Source organism: Orycteropus afer, unplaced genomic scaffold, assembly GCF_000298275.1.
Source record: "Orycteropus afer afer isolate SDZICR_OR568_19922 unplaced genomic scaffold, OryAfe1.0 scaffold00574, whole genome shotgun sequence".
Taxonomy (NCBI): domain Eukaryota; kingdom Metazoa; phylum Chordata; class Mammalia; order Tubulidentata; family Orycteropodidae; genus Orycteropus; species Orycteropus afer.
The window spans coordinates 1,027,652-1,043,792 of NW_006922161.1; the positions used below are offsets into that span (position 1 = coordinate 1,027,652).

At 61.3% G+C, this 16,141-nt stretch overlaps 1 protein-coding gene across 1 annotated transcript in view; it reads left to right on the forward strand.

The window, feature by feature from the left end:
• Positions 1 to 4,872: 4,872 nt before the first annotated feature.
• Positions 4,873 to 16,141, forward strand: part of EPPK1 (epiplakin 1) — a 26,785-nt gene continuing 15,516 nt past the window's right edge. Inside the window, exons 1-21 of the mRNA XM_007956121.2 lie at positions 4,873 to 4,894; positions 6,696 to 6,759; positions 7,801 to 7,901; positions 8,414 to 8,545; positions 8,640 to 8,786; positions 10,366 to 10,427; positions 10,597 to 10,669; positions 10,785 to 11,068; positions 11,308 to 11,390; positions 11,458 to 11,617; positions 11,665 to 11,749; positions 11,929 to 12,110; positions 12,205 to 12,397; positions 12,480 to 12,660; positions 13,621 to 13,722; positions 13,919 to 14,078; positions 14,167 to 14,295; positions 14,379 to 14,517; positions 15,034 to 15,161; positions 15,245 to 15,329; positions 15,925 to 16,129. Coding sequence (XP_007954312.2) covers positions 4,873 to 4,894; positions 6,696 to 6,759; positions 7,801 to 7,901; positions 8,414 to 8,545; positions 8,640 to 8,786; positions 10,366 to 10,427; positions 10,597 to 10,669; positions 10,785 to 11,068; positions 11,308 to 11,390; positions 11,458 to 11,617; positions 11,665 to 11,749; positions 11,929 to 12,110; positions 12,205 to 12,397; positions 12,480 to 12,660; positions 13,621 to 13,722; positions 13,919 to 14,078; positions 14,167 to 14,295; positions 14,379 to 14,517; positions 15,034 to 15,161; positions 15,245 to 15,329; positions 15,925 to 16,129 — 2,717 coding nt within the window. The remainder of the gene's footprint in view (positions 4,895 to 6,695; positions 6,760 to 7,800; positions 7,902 to 8,413; positions 8,546 to 8,639; positions 8,787 to 10,365; positions 10,428 to 10,596; positions 10,670 to 10,784; positions 11,069 to 11,307; positions 11,391 to 11,457; positions 11,618 to 11,664; positions 11,750 to 11,928; positions 12,111 to 12,204; positions 12,398 to 12,479; positions 12,661 to 13,620; positions 13,723 to 13,918; positions 14,079 to 14,166; positions 14,296 to 14,378; positions 14,518 to 15,033; positions 15,162 to 15,244; positions 15,330 to 15,924; positions 16,130 to 16,141) is intronic.

Consider the following 16,141-nt stretch of genomic DNA (forward strand, 5'->3'; position numbering starts at 1 on the left):
CAGCTCTGACCTGCTCTTTAGCGACGCCTGCCGACACACCTCAAGCTTTCCCTTCCCTGGAAGTGCAGGTGTGTCTGTGGGGAAATCCCAGACAGGCGGCCCCTGGCTAACTGCACTGACTGTTGCTGATGCGCCCACCACACGAGAGCACCCCTTTCGCCCCTGGGCCTCCCCTTCCTCCACTGGGTGCAGCTGTGACTGCTGGAGCCCAAGCAGCCGCCTTGTGATATGAGGCTGCAGGGAAGATGAGAACCATGACTCTGAGGACAGCCACCCCCTCTCACATGGCCCCGCTGGACCCATCCTGGGAGAGACGAGAAATGCCAAATGGCTATAAACCACAGTTCCAACAGCGAAGAACAGGGCAGACTGGTGATCCCTCAGGTGACGGCCCGCTGTTTTCTGAGGCCGTGTCTTAGCTGCCATGAGCTGCTATGACAAGTCCCGTATGTGGCTGACTTGAAAAGGCCAAAATGAATTTTCTTAACATTTTGGAGGCTAACGGTCCAAATCAGGGTCCCTGCTGTATGGGTTTCTGCAGAGAGAGATGAGGCCGTCTGCTTCCGTGAAGACTGACAGCCTTGGACACCTTACGGGGGTTGCGACCAGTCGGCATTGACGTGACGGCGGTGGTTGGGTTTGGTCTTGGGCTGTGTGGACTCCTTCCTCGTCAGTGGTCCCAGGTGTTCCTCTGTTGTGTGTCTTGGAGACGGTCCTCACAATCCTCGTGTGGCATCTGTCCTCCCTGTCTGTGCATCTGTCTGCGTCTACTCTGCTCTTTCTCAGACGTGATTGGTTTGTGTCACAGCCCACGTTGCTGTTGCTTTGCTAGCAAACAAAGGCAGCCTGTTTCCCAACAGGGTCACGTCGACAGGAAAACTGAGATGGGCCCTCCCCACGCCCTCCGGAGGGTCCCAGCACAGACCACAGAGGAGGGTCCCGGCACAGGCCCCACGGGAGGGTCCCGGCACAGGCCCCACAAGCTTCAGCAGGAGGCGTACCCTGTCCAACAATGACTGGTCTCTATCAGGAGGTGAACTGTGTCCCCTAAGAAGATGTGTTCAAACCCGAACCCCTGCACCCATGCACATGACCCTGTTTGGAGACAGGGTCTTTGCAGATGTGAGACCTTGGCACAAGGTCATGGGGCAGTGGGGGTGGGTCCTATTTCCATCTGAGTGGTGTCTTATAAAACAGACACAGACAGACAGAGGGAAGACGGCCAGGTGAGCAGGGAGGCAGAGACCGAGTTCTGCTGCAGCCCCTGCCAAGCGATGCCTGGGCCACCAGCAGCCAGGAGACCAGGAAGGATCCTTCCATGGTGCCTGCCCACACCCGGAACTCCAGCTTCCAGCCCCCAGAACCCTGAGCCAATGCAGTCCTGTCCTCATAAGCCCCCCACTCTGTGGTGTCTTGTTACAGCAGCCATGGGACATAACTATTGCTGGTGAGAACAAGGCCTGGGCCAGCTCCAGCCCTGCCAACCAGGAGCCAGGACACCAGGTGCCACGAGCCCATTTGAGCCAGAGTTAAAGGCTCCTGGGCCATAAAGGTGGGTGTGGGCCACTCCTCTACTGAGAAATGACACACCAGGGTGAGCAGGGCCAAAGAGCCACAGGTGCATGAGCAGGTGGCCTTGGCTCCCCACGTACCTGCCCCTGCTGCACTCCAGCCCTTCCTCCGGCCTGGGACAGTGGCGTGGTGGCAGCGTCTGGCCTCCTCGAACTTCACGACAGGGAGAGCAAATCGCATCAGGCCAAGGCCGAGTCCTGTGAGGCGGAGGCCAGACACACCACCACCCTCCAACCTCTTACCAGTTCTGACACCCACCGTCCCTGTCGCGGCCTCTCTGCTTCTCTTCTGAGTCTGATAATTCATTCAGTGGCCACACAGACCTCACAGAGCATGCTCACAACTAGGAGGTTCATCAGGGTTCTTCAGGATCTGAAAACAACTTGGGATGCGGTTCTTCAGTCAGGACAGCCTCTTCTCAGCGGCCGCTTCCCTCTGGCCCGGGCTCCAGCCTGCTCTGGCAGCAGTCACAAGCTGTTTCGGCCCATAGGTCCAGAGAAGCCCTGCGCTCTCCCGGCGGGCCTCCTGCCGCAGGCACTCGCTGCCTCGCTCTGCGGGCCCTGAAGCCTCAGCTCTGGCTCAGGCTGGTCCCGTGGTCCCGCTTCCTCTGCTGCTGCGGTTTCTGAGCCGCCCCTCTCTGCTGTCCCTGGAGGTGCAGGGCAGGGATCTTGGGCCAGGGCTGAGCTCTGCGCCCGGCTCTTCTGTCGACGGCACTGAGATTCCCCTTTCCACCACTGGGATGGCCCATTTTAAGCCTGGCGACATGGCAAAACTGGCCAGTCCCCACGTTAGGGCTCCACAGATCCCACCTCTAAGAGGGTGCCATGTACCTTATCTCCATTATTAACAGCCAGTCCAGCCCCCTTTGTGGACACAAGCACCTCCCACGCATAGTCCATCCTGTCGTCTGGTGGGAGTCACGCAGACCATGGCTGCTGCTGTTGTGGGTGCCGTTGAGTCAGCTCCGACCCGTAGCGCCCTGTGCAGAGCAGACAAAACACTGCCCGGTCCTGGGCCAGCCTCGCCATCTTCGCTACACTGAGCCCATCGTCGCAGAGCCACCGTGCCAGTCCATCTCGTTGAGGGCCTTCCCCTTCTTCATGGACCCTCCGCCTTACCAAGCATGTCATCCTTCTCCAGGGAATGGTCCCTTCTGACAACACAACCAAAGTCGGTGAGATGAAGTCTGGCCATTCTCACTTCCAAGGAGCATTCCGGCTGCGCTTCCTCCAGGACAGATCTGTTAGTCCTTTTAGCAGCCCATGGCCCTGTCAGAATTCTTCTCCAGCAGCACAACTCAAAAGCATCAACTCTTCTTCGGTCTTTCTTATTCATTGTCCAGCTCTCACATGCATATGAGGTGACTGAAAACACCACGTCTGGAAGAGCCGTGTCAGGTAACTCACTGCACCACACATCTTCACTTGAATAGTGAAAGTTGCTAATAACTTATGTATCTGTCAATAAAGGATTAGTTAAGTAAATTCCATTATATAAATATTATTCAATCATTAACATTATGATTATGAAAAGCGTGATCATAGGGTGATTACAGAGTATGATTATATGGTTGTGATTATATTGCAGTAATAACATGTTTTATCATAATTAAGTGATAAATCACATTACAGGTATAGTGTCATTTCAACAATATTCAGAAATCAGAAGTAAATGTATATATCTATTTGTTGTTGTTGTTATGTGCCATCGAGTTGGATTCGACTCATAGCGACCTCTCTTTGGGTTTCTGAGGTGGTATCACTATGGAAGTAGATTGCCCAACCTTCCTTCCAAGCAGTGGCTGGTGGGTTTGAATCGTCAGCCTTCTGGTTAGCGGTCAAATGCCTTAGGCACTATGCCACCAGAGCTCCTATAGAAATCCTGTCTTCAAGGACAGTGCCCAGCTCTCCAGGCTGGCGCCTCAGCTGTGCCTCTAACTGGCTTCTCCATGGCCTTCAGCTGCAGCTTCCCATTGTTGCCACATGGAGGGGGGCCTGTGGCTGTCGTGACCACGTGTCTGCTGTGATGTTTCCTTTACCCTGAAGGTGCTCCTTGTTGGAGGGTGTTCTGCTTTCCTACTGCCACTCTGATAAGAATATACCACAAATGGGATGGCTTGAACAAACAGGAGTTTATTCTCTTACAGTTTGGAGTCCACGTTCAAAGTGCCAGGCTCTAGGGATTGGGTGAAAGCCCCTCAACCACTTCAGCTCTGCCTCCTGCTCCCAACCCACTGAAGCTAGAGGCTTTTCTTCACTCAGGCAGCTGCTGGCTGCTGAGGCTGACAAGCCCAAGGTTGACAAGTAAAAAGGCACAGTCCCGATGTTGCCAAACCACATGGCAGGCCATTCATTCAAGTCCATTGAAAGTCCCAAGGTCAGCAGAGCATGGCAGGCTGCTGAACAATGACACGGCTACATGCAGGGTCCAAGCATGCCATAAGCTAGAGACCATTCCCAAAGCTGCTGCTTATATACGGGAAGCAGATCACATCCCTAAGTCAGCTTCTCAGCTGTTTGTGGTAGACCCCACCATGGAGTTGATTGCCAGTTTCATCATGGGGAATAACTACCACCAACTGCCCAGCCACTCAACCAGGCCCAGCCAAGTTGACACACAACCTTAACTGCCCCAGAGAGTATACTGTGCTCTCCTGAGCAAGTAAGGTGCTGTCTGGGGCGCACACGTGGCCTGGCCCACCCTGTAGGCACTTCTGCAGAATGTGTTCTGCAAACTCATCCAGGGGGAGGACCAAGCGTGCTCCACCTTCTCTCAGGAGCGATGCTGGTGCAGTTTTCTGTCCCACACAGGGCGGTGTTTCCTCTACCCCCACTCACTTTGACCCCAAGGGACCCCAATTGTCCAGCAGTCCACTCAGGGAGGACCTCACGGTAACTGGACCTGGTGATACTCTGAATGTCCCCTTCAGACAGCCATAAGTGGTTGGCTTTAAGGAACAGAAATGTATTTTCTCACGGTGCTGGAGGCTAGAAGTCCAAACTCGGTGTCCTCTCTAGGGAAGTCCTTCTCTGTCCCTCTCGGCCTCTATAGCTGCTGGCAGTCCTTGCCATTCCTTGTGGACGCATCTGCCTCAGTCTCCCCAATGGTGTCTCTTCTTTTTATAAGACACCGTTCAGAAGGGATAGGGCTTAGAACCCACCCGACTCTGCTACGACCCCATTAACGTGACAAGAGAGACCTGTATTTCCAAACAGACCGTGTTCTCAGGTGTGGGGTGGAGACTGACATGTTTCTTTTAGAGAACACAGTTCACTCAGCAGACAGCTCCGACTGCAGAGGATGAGGAATGAACTGGACAAAGGTGAGTGGGGGTGAGCCCCCAGACACAGGAGCTCTGTGGGCAGAGACCCCGTGGAGATGCAGCCAGTCAGCGTGGCTGGGGGTCAGGGCACCCGGGTGGGAGAGGGAGCTGGAGAGCTCCGTGGGCCCACAGGAAATCGGGTCCGTATCCAGGGAGCCGGCAGCAGCCACTGAAGGCTGGTGAGCAGGTGGGGCGTTGGGACATCGCTGCTCCTGCTGCGTTGCCCTCTGCCCTCTGATGCCACATGAACTCAAGGACTTTGCACCTTGAGTCATACAACTGATAAGGGCTCCGAACACAAACGTAGGTGTGCAGGGAATGTCACTGCGTTATTTTTGTAACAGGTTGATTTTCATTTCAGCCCCCATTTCACAGGCTCTTGGGCTCCATCATCTGGCTTCTTTCCTCTCCCGGGAGGTTTGTCTGAGGTTTGGGGCGTTCGGGATGCGGGGGGCCAGGAGGAGGCCACCGCCCTCTTTGGCATCCACTGAGAGGCAGCCACCCACCCCGTCCCCATGGCCCATCCTCCACAGCCACGTTCTGGCCGAGCGCCAGCTGTCAGCCCTTTGTCCCTTTGCACGGTCAGCACTCTGCCGCCTTCCGGTCGGCGAGGAGGATGTATGGAAGTCCCAGATCCTCTGGGGCCACAGCATCACAGAGGGAATGAGAAGCCTGCCGGCCTCCAGGCTGTTCTCTGGGAAACCACTCTGATCTGGACTGAGTCGTGTCCTCAGAGAAGTCCTCACCCTGCACCTGCAAACACAGCCCGGTTTGCAAGTGGGAAGTAGTGGTTTCTTCTGTTAGATCACTGAGGCCACGCCATAGGAGGGGGGCCTGCACCTACTTCCTTCTGCATGGTGTCCTATAAAAGAGCAGAGCAGATACCCACAGGGAAGACAGACACAGGCAAGGGACCCCAGGACCACAAGGAAGGGGCCCCGGGAGCCGAGGCCCTGGTTTAGACTTGCAGCCTCCAAAATGGTGAGGCCATCCATTCCTGTTGCTCAAAGCCAGGTCCTGGGGTATTTCTGGGGAAGGTGCACATGGAGCCTCAACCACAGGCCTCCCCACTTGCAGGTGCAGTCGACCTTGGCCGCAGCTGCTCAGCACGGGGGTCCCTGCGGTCAACGGGAGCAACGTCCTTGCCTGGTGCACAGAGGGCCCATTCAGAGCTGGCGAGAGCCAAGTGGCCTTTTCCAGAACGTCTGAGAGAGAAGCGAGTTGGTTTCTTGCTTTCTGCTGCCATGATGGGAGCCTACAGCCGCCAGACGTCCACATATGGACTGAGAATGTGGCAAGATGGCGGGAATCGCAGGGAGACAGAGAGCAGACTCTTGTTTGACCCACTTGGCCGAGCCATTCCCCAACAGGCTCCCTACTCACTAGAGGGATAAAGCCCTTTCCTGCCTGCCACCTCCTGTGAAGCATCCTGTCTCTGTCACTGAGAAGGGGGAATGGGAGGTGGCGAGAGCTGAAATCAAGGCAGGTGAGACCCTGGAAGCCGCTTAATTGCTGGGCCCTCCCCAAGCCCCCTCCTGAAGTGGTCAGTGACCAAGATGCTGCCCACAGGACAGGCTCATTGCCCATGCCTTCCCAGGAGTGCTGGGAACCAAGGTGAGGGGATGCAGCCCAGGAGTGGAACTGGGAGCAGTCCACGCAAAGCACTCGCTCCCTGAGTGGCCAGAGTCGTGGCTGTCAGTGTCCAGCAGGAAGTAAGCTCTGCCCTGGGCCGCTGACCCCTTCCCGTCCTTAGGCTCTATCAGAACTTCTCGTCCCTCCTGTTCCTCATCCCCTGGCCCAGATGAACACGAGTCACCGGGAGGCTGGGCGCAGCATGGCACCCTCTGGAGGGGCTGGGACATACGGTAGAGGTGCTGTTGTGGGGTCAGCCCTTCCAGTGCAGGAGGAAGGGCGTGTGGGTGCTGGGTGGCTGAGGGGCAGGCGACTGGAGAACACCTGCAGCCTGGCTGCCCACCAACCCCACTGCATGAATAACTGCTTTTATCCTGATTGTAACTCATTTTTGAGAAGGATCAGCACAAGTCTGGTCCCCAGGAGACAGAGGGTAAAGATGTCCCAAATGGCTAACTTTTCCAAACTGCTGCGCACTCCATCACTCCGGCATCACCTGCTCCTCCTCCCCTCAGACCTCTCCTTCCCACAGAACTCATAAAGCACCATGGAAACGCCTCATACAGTGGTGGAGGCTGGAAAGTCCCGAATCTGTGGGTTAGACATCGGGCTGGAGGCTTCTCCTGACAGACATGATCGCAGGCGCTGAGGAACCCAAATCGGCAAGTCAGACGACAGGCTGCTGGCTCAGGTTCCAAGAGCCAGGGTCAGATGATGTTGAGCCTGATGAAGGATCTAAAGTGACAGCAAGGACTTCGTGAGAGCATTCCTGCATGTGGGACGCCGGGCACACGCTCAAGGGGACGCCCCTTACTTGCACGCATCAGTGCAAGGGTGTGAAGGGCGGTGGCTGAGGTAAGGGTGGTGACCTGAGTCACACTTTCTAGTGAAGTGGTGACTCAGCATCCATCCCACCCTAACCCTGCCTCATTAACATAGCGGACAACTCACTCCCAAATGGAACTATAACCACCGCATAGAGGCACATCATGAAATACAGCATACTTCCATCACTATATACATAATTACATAATTACATTACTGCCAAACCACTGTAAATCATGTCCCAGTCAAGTTAACTACTATGGGTTCCATACATCTTTTTTGCATTAGCAGCAAGCTGTCCAATCTCCTGGGTGAGACACAGCATGTCATTTGCACAGTCCTACCCGGTCGTTGTGTGGGAGTCATAGACTACGGCCACCAGGACCCCGGTCAGTAATTCACTGCACTGCGCTGCCCTTCCTGAGTGACCCCCCAATCTTCCCCTGCAGACCCCCACATGCCTATGTGCTCGGCATGGAAGTGACCTCCCCCACACTGGTGATCCCTGGACACCAGGGCATGGCGCCCAAGCACAACGGGGAACAGAGATGTTGTCTTGGTTTTCCCTTTTCTCCCTGGGGGCCGCTGAGCCCAGGAGAGACCTGAGGGGGCACTGAGGCTGTCCTGATGCTGCCTCGGCCGCCCCAAGCTCCCTCCTGGCTTCTCAGGCCTGAGGCCGGAGCCCTCTGCTCATGTCTTAAAGCCGCTTTGAGTTGGATTCCCAGGCAGCTCAGCAGCCCCCTCTCAGCTGCAGGCCCTCTGCCCCCAGGGCTTCTCCTCTGGCAGTGCCCGACCTGGGACAGGGCAGCGTTCTGCGTCTCAGACTCCCCAGGCTTCCGGGGGTCCCTATTGCAGACCTGTGCACCGGGAGCACCACTCGGCCAGCCCTCCTCCTCATGAGCCTGTCTGTCTCAGGGAGAAAACCACCTGGTCTCCTCGGAGCCCCGCATGTCCCTGCCTACCTGCTGGGGAGACTGCCCCAGGGCCCACCCAGCCACGAAAGTCTCTGGTGGGGGGCCGCCCCCAGGTCCTGCCCCCTCCCTGGCCACCTTCCCTCCTCAGCTCAGCAGGCCGAGGTGAAAGGCACTTCCCACCCCACACCCTCACCCACACCTAGGAGTCGCTCCTGGTTCCAGAATCAGGCGGTGCTCACTCTTCCCACCAGCCCCAGTGGACCACCCGCCTTGGCTTCAGGTACCACGGGCCCTGCAGTATCTCCCCACCTGGCAGAACTCTTTCTCCTGTGAGAGCCAAAGCCTCCGTGGCCTTCGCTCTCCACCGTCCCCAGGGCTCCTGCTGGCCCAGGCGGCTGAGGCACAGGGACCCCTGGAAGAACCTCAGGACCCACTTGGGCCGCGTGTTCAGTACCAGGTGGACTCCTGTGGCCAGGAGCCGCTGCCAGGACTCAGCAGAACTCAGCTGGCTGTGTCTCCAGGCCAGTTCCATCAAGTCCCAAGTGGATCTATCTGCATTTCCCCTAGCTAGGCCCCACCACACACCACACACCGGGTGTTCACGTGCATGACACATGAGTGTATATATGTATATACACATATGGGTGAGTGTGTGCACACATGTGCCTTTGCATATGGGTAAGTGCACGTGTGCCCATGGACGTGAATGTGTGTGTGTGTGCACGTGTCTGTTGAGTGTGTATGTATGTGTGCATGTGTCTCTGGAGTGTATATGTGTGTACATGTGTGTGTGCAGGTGAGCATGTGACTGTGTGAATGTGTACATGTGTGTACATGTGTGCATGTGTTGGCATGTGTGTGCCTATGTGCACACATGCGCCCTCATCTGACACAGTGAGGGGTTGGTGATGGGCCTGGGCCCGAGTGCTTGAGTGCTGAGAGCTACAGACAAACCCAGCTAGGGACAGGTCGGGCAGGGCCCCCGGGGTCAGCATGCACTTACAGGGAGGGTGTGCTGGGCAGGGAGGTTTTTGTGTGGGCTCAGGCAGGCCTGTGCTGGGGACGTGCCCTTTTCCTCAGCTGAGGCTAAGGCACCATGGCCCACACGCTTGCTGCTCCCAGACCTGGGGCGAAGCTCACAACAGGGCTTGGGCTGGGCAAGGTGGGCCGTCCAGTGCTGCTGTTGGCATAGCCAGCCTCTCCCAGTGAGGCAAAGGGCCTGCCACCCACCCACCCACCCACAGTTGTGTCTGCCTGGCCTGCCCCGGCCTGTCGCCAGCCGCCCTGCCCAGCATTTTCCAAAGCAAAGTTCCCAGGGCAACAGCGCCTACTCTCTGGGAGACCTGTTTGGGCAGGGCCCACAGGATGGTCGCATGGCCTGGGCACAGGGGTGACTGCAGGCCCAGGGAGCCTGGGGCACTCACATCCCCTCCAGGCAGGGCCCTGGGACTCTCCGTCTCTCTCCCCGGGCAGGAAAGGCTCCTGGGAGAGTCTGAAGGTCTTTGGCATGTGGGCAGACTGGCAGTGCCCACTCCCGGGTGAAGCCAATCTGGATGAAGAGACGACCTCGTGAAGGACTGGATAAATGAAGGGGCCATGGGTGCAGTCTCGTTCAGCTCCATGAGCCACACAGATGGGACCCCTGTGCTGGGGACACCCCCATTTATCCCGCCAACTGGGGAGGGGGCTTCTGGGCTGGAGGAGAGGTAGGCTTATCCCAGGCCCAGGCAGGAGGCTCCAGAAGCCGTGGGGTGTCCGGAGCCTGAGGGGCAGGGGGCCTGGAGGAAGATGAAGAGGCCACATGGGCAGGAGAGGTTGCAGCCCAGGGTCCGGGGGTGAGGACAGGGTTCGGCTGAGGTGGGGCACCCGCCCATGACTCCCCAGCCCCCAGTTGGTGACTCCCACAGAGGGGCTCCCAGGGCAGGCCCCACCCCCGGCCCCCCACTCTGCCATGGGAACTCAGCCCCCAGCAGTGTGGGTGGGCCTGCGGGGAGGCCCACTGTGCGGGCACCAGGGAGGGGGAGGGGTGGGAAGCGCCAGTCTCAGCCCCTTCCCCACGCCTCCCCTCCCTGTGGCTGAGGCCCCTGGGCTGTTTCCCAGGGAACGGTGGTGGCAGAGGGGAGGCTGGAGGAGAGGGCTGGACCCAGAGCCGCTCGGCAAAGGTGGGGCTCCTGCTCCCGCTCCCTCCACCTGCAGCTTCCCATGTCCCCACCAGCAGCCACCATGGTCCTGAATCCACTGTGACCCCAGCCTCACGCAGGGGCATTTCAGGGGCTGTGGGAAGGGGCGCCCTGCCTCCCATCCTCAGCCTTCACCCGGCCCAACCCGCAGGCCGTGCTGCAGCCCATCCACCATGGGGAACCCTGCCTCACGTCTCAGCTGCCTGGGGGAGCGGAGGAGACACGTGGGGGCCAGGCCACAGACACAAGGGAGTCCCTCCCCACTGCTGCCGTCAGCCGTGCCCCAGGCCCCACTCCCGCCTGGGACCTCCTGGGTCTGGTGGAGTCCCCGTGCCGCAGTGGTGACGCAGGTGACGCAGGTGACGGAGACAGTGGTGGCGAAGGCTGTGCAGAGGGACCCCGCTTGTAGAAGAGAGCCACCAGCCCTGGTGAGGCTGTGGGCCGGGGGTGGGGAGGGGGGCAGGGCCGGGACCCCTGGAGCTGAAGCCGGCCCACTGCAGGCACCCCCCGGGCCCCTGGCTGCACTGCGCAGCTGGATGGACGGCATGGAGGAACTGCAGGCCTCGCAGGGACCCCCGGCCCCCAACACCACGGCGGCCACCGCCCAGCTGAGAGAGCAGGAGGTGCGGGGCGTGGGCCAGGCCAGGCCCTGCCATGCCCCCGTAGACCCTCACCCAGGAGGGGCTGACGGAAGGGGCGGGGGGTCGGCACTTACCAAAGCCCCATGGCAAGAAACCCAAGGGGCAGTGGCGGGAGGGAGGGCAGGGCTGGTGCACCCTGTGCCCAGACAGCACACCCGCTTCTCCCACGTCCCCGCGACCCTGCAGCTGCTCCTGAGCCTGCTAGGGGGGCGGGGCCACAGGTGGAGCCGAGGCTGCGGGGGGCACAGGGCTCCGTGGAGCTGCGTGGCCAGTGGGAGCGGCTGGTGCAGCGGGCAGAGGCCAGGTGAGGCCCCGTGAGGGCGTGAGGGGGTGGGCTGCGGAGGCCAGTGCTGACGCCCGTTCTGTCCCAGGTGGGGGCTCCTGAGGCAGCTCGTGCCAGGGGCCCGGAGCTTCGAGGCGGCCTGCGGGGCACTCCTGGCGCGGCTGGGCCCTGGCGAGCGGCTCCTGGCCGAGCTGCAGCAGAGCCCGCTGCAGCCCGGTGGGTGTCTGGGGCCTGCACAGCGCCTGCAGGTACCGTCCGGCCACGGGGGCCGTGGGACCATAGGCTGTGTCTGCAGTTCATGGGCAGGGAGGCTGCAGCTCGGGCGGACGGCCTGGAGCAGGTGCTGGAGAGCGGTCAGAGGCTGGCGGCGTTGCTGGATGGTGAGTGGGGCGGGCAGGGCGTCTCCAAGGCCTGCTCACGCCAGCTGGCTGTCAGCCCTGGGAAGGCGTCCTCGGTGCTCACGGTTTGGGTCCCTCGGGCCCCTGTGCCGACCCATGACACTTGTCCCCGAGCCCACGTCCCTGTGCCCACTGTGACCTTCCCTCCGGCACGGTGGCAGAGGACGAGGCCCGGCTGGTGCGGGCGCAGCTGGCGGGGAACGGGGCTGCCCGCGTGAGGCGAGAGCTGCTGCGGGCCCCGGACGGTGGGTCTCTCCTGCCCTCACCACCGGCAGCCCCGGGCGCCTGGCTGGAATTGCAGAGGGCAGCCTCTGACCATCCAGGGCTCAAGAACCAAGAGCAGGTGTTGGCTCCCACCTTGGTCTGGGTGGGGGAGGGTGCAGGAGGCTCTGGGTCCCAGAGCAGAGCTCCTGGGATGATGCTAGTCTCCCCTGCAGCTGCACGTGCAGCTGGCCCAGCTGGCTGACCGGCTCGAACAGCTGGCCTGGCGGGCAGAGCGCACCAGCCTGGCAGGCGCCCACCCAGCACCCAGCCAGGAGCAGCCCCTCCCACTGGGCAGCCCGGGGCCCGAAGGGGTGGCCTTACAGGCAGGGCTCCACCCGGCCCAGGAGCTGGGCTTGGGGGCTCCAGGTGCGGAGGAAGCCAGCTGGGCGGGCGGCGGTGGGGTGCCATCCGGGACTCAGCTCTCAGGATGGTCCTTTCTCCCCAGCAGTGCTTCAGGCAGAAGGGGGGTTCCCGGGGCACCGCTGGTCAGAGGCTCAGGAGCAGGACAGTGAGGTCACAGGAGGACCGGCCCAGTCAGTCCACTGGGGTCCCGTGGAACTGGCAGTCCTGCAGGAAGATCTGCAGCCAGAGGGCTGGCTCCAAGCCACACAGGTGCCTGGACTCTACTGGTGGGAGTGGCCTAGGGAGGGGAGACCCAAGTCCTGGGAGGGGAGGGTGCCTGGAAAGGGTCCTGGGGGCAATGTCAGGACTTGGCTTCTGGCCCTCAACAACCTCAGGACCCCATTGCACACCCACCCTGCTCCCCTGGGGACTGGGGCTGGAGGTGGAGTGCAGGCCCTGGCCGCCCGCTCCCCAAGTGGATCTGGGATAGAGAGCGCGGCCAGCCCTCTGGGGGTGGCACCACCCGGCCTCTGAGATGTACTGAGGTGAGGTCAGAGAGGGCCAAGGGACTGGACACACCACTCACCTTTTGTATTGAGTGGACATCCCGCTAAGGTGACAGTCATGGCTCCCATTTGCACAGTCACTGGGAAGAAAAGAAACAAAGTCAAGCTCAGAGGCAGTGGCTCGGCGTCCTCACCTGCGCTTAATGCAACCTTGAGCCCCAGCTCAAGGGGTCAACCATTCGGTCGTGCCTGGCCGGCCCCTCCTCCTCTCCCTCTACAACACAGGAGAAGGAGGGCTTGCACAAGGCCATCTTGAGGTTGGCATCCTGCCCCGACATTCCAGACCCTCTGTTCACCGTCCCTCCAGATTTATTTTCCAAGCTTGAAAGTGACCCCTGCCAACTCCACCAGCTTTCTCCCCCCTTCCTCAACCTCCAACGTCGCCTGGGTCCGTGATGGGCAAGGCTCTGCTGCTCCCCACCCCAGCCATGTCTCTGAGGCCCCTACCACCCCTGTCTGATGGCACAGGTAGAGGTGTGGTCAAGGATGTGGGAGCATTGAGGGGACAGGAGGCAGCAGGGCCTCGTCTAGACAAGGCGGGATGGGTGTACGGGGCCAGAGGTCCTCCCCACCCCAGCCCTTCCTACCTTGGTGGCACCCCGGTTCTGTCCTTGTCTAGTGGCAGGGGTCGCCATGGGAGCTGCTGCGGGCGCCACTCCCATTGGTGTCTTTGCTCTGGAGGAGACCAGATCTGCAGGGAGGGACCTGGACCGTCAAGGGCACTGGCCACCCGGGCCTGCTGCTGGGCTGCCGGCCTGCCGTGTACGCCTGCTCAGTGGAGAGGTTGGCCCACCCCTCGGCCCCGTCCCCCCCCCCGCACCACCCCCCCCCCGGCCCGCCCCCCCCCCCCCCCGGAGAGGTTGGCCCACCCCTCGGCCCCGTCCCACCCACCGCACCACCCCCCTCCCGGCCCGCCCTCTACAGGGGTCGGCCTACACCGCCCATCCTCCAGCTGCCCCGTCTGCCTGCACCCTTCTAGGCCACCCACCCTGGAGGAGACCTTGCTGTTCCTGAGTCACCTGGTGGAGGAACTACTGGCACTGCTGCCCAGGCTGTGCCTGGCTGTGCCCTGGGGCACCCAGGGGGCGCCTGTGACCAGAGGATCCGGCTTGCACAGTGGCTTCAAGGGCCAGCCCAGGGTCAGCACAGAACAGGGAGACTCGGACGCTGCTTTGGGAGCCCTGCGCCCCGCCCTCTGATCGCCCTCTGACCGCCCTCTGCCCACAGGTGCTCCAGAAGCCGGGCTGCCTGCAGGGTTGGGCGCAGCTCCTGGGGGCCTCTGGGTGCTGGCTGGCCAGCTCTGGCAGGGGTACTCACTCCAGGCTGCAGCAGCAGGTAGAAGAGTCAGGAAACCGGGTGTGAGCCGGGTGTGGGGCTTCACCTCCTGGCTGACACCTGGAGCCCCTCCCGATTCCCTGGCACTCTGCCCCGCTCTGCAGGGGGTGCTGGCCCAGCCTTGGGGGCTGCTGGCGCTGCCCGGGGCCCTGGGGGCTGCTGGCCTGAAGTGCTGGACCGGAGCTACAGGGCAAGTGCTGGCTCTGAGGGGCCCCAACCAGAGACGGCCTGATGCCCCGGGGAGTAGGGCCTCGGCCCAGACTTGCCCCCCAGGGGACTTCCCAGAAGAGCCCATCTGGAGGCCACTGGGGGAGGAGGCTGCCATGGGGAGCTGGGGCCACAGGGAGTTAGAACCTTGGGGAAGGAACCTGGGGGCTGAGGACCAGCAGGTCCCCCGACAGTGGCCGAGGCCCAGGATACAGCCGGGGCAGGGCTGGCTATACCTGGAAGAGGTAAGGAACCTGGGAGAGGGGCCTCGCCTGGCAGGGCTGTGCCTGGCAACCTCACAGGGCCTTTCCACAGCGAAGGGCTGGCACTCACCTGGATACCGTGGCCTGTCTCAGGCGCTATCTTCGGTGGCTTGGCCACAGAAAGAAAAGACTCCGGGGCAAATTCCGGGCCACAAGACAGGGGTGGCACAGCCCTGCTACCCCGCAGGACTTCCTGGATGGTGTCTTGGTGTCTGGTGAGCAGGGCTAGAGATGGACAGCCCGGGTGGGTATGGACCCACTCCGGGGCTCAGTGCTCTGTGGGGGACAGGGCCCTCAGGTGTCCAGCAGCAGTCATGCAGTGTGGCCATCGAGGTGGCCATCGAGGTGGACACGGACAGGGATGAGCTCGCCGGTGGCCAGAGGCCTGCCCAGAGTCCAGGGAGCCTCAGTGAGCAGGTGTGAGCCTTGGCCTGGTGAGTGGGGTGAGGGCAGAGCCTTCCCACCCAGAAGTCCTGACCCCCACCTCTGTGTCTGCACAGGTGGGGCAAGGCGCCCTCATGGTGCGCGTCGGAGGAGGCTGGGTGGCTCTGGATGAGTTTTTGGTCAAGAATGAGCCTGGCAGAGGTGAGGGCTGGGGGCAGGGCATGGCCTGGGTCCAGGACTGCAGACAGGAGGAGGCTTGGAACCTGTGCTGGGAGCAAGCTGCATGGGGCAAGTGGGCTATGCCCAAGCCACCATCTCCACCTGGGCAGCCAAGGGGAGGACCAGCCGGAAGATCCACCAGCGGTTCCTGTCCAGGCCGGGTGGCCACCCCCCCCAGCATCACCAACAGCCCCCCAACTTGGAAGGTGGGTGTTGGAATGGGCTTCAGAGAGGCAGGGGCCAGGACGTCTTCTGCACGGTGGAGGGCTGGCCATGGGGGAAGGGCGGCTAATGCCAATCACCCTCTCAGACAGGACTCTGAGGCTGCTGGGGGCACAAAGACCCCAGAGGTCACGAGGCCCAGGACCAGACCACTGAGGGGAACCCCCCCCCCGGACCCCCAGACTCGGCAGACCCTGGACAAAGCTCCAGGAGCCAGCGCCAGGGGACTGGGGGGAGGGGCTGGCCAGCAATAAAGACGCATGTGCCAAGCCAAATCGAGTGGCCCGGCTTAGTATTTCCCTTGCAAACTAGGCTGAAGCGCACCCCCACCCCCACCCCGCTCCGCATTCCAAAGGGGTGACGGAGGGGCCCTGGTTCTCAGCAGCCCTGCCCGCCCCCACCCCGGCCCCCACCCAGGGGGGCTCGCGGGGTGGGCGTGGCCCCGTGCTGGCTCTGCACCTGCCCGCCCCACCTCTTATGGAGGTGCGGCCGCCGCCACCGCCACCGGGGGCGGGGCCTGGGAGAAGGTTGAAATTCAGTCGCGCGGGCTCCGGGCGAGTGTAGGCAGAGTC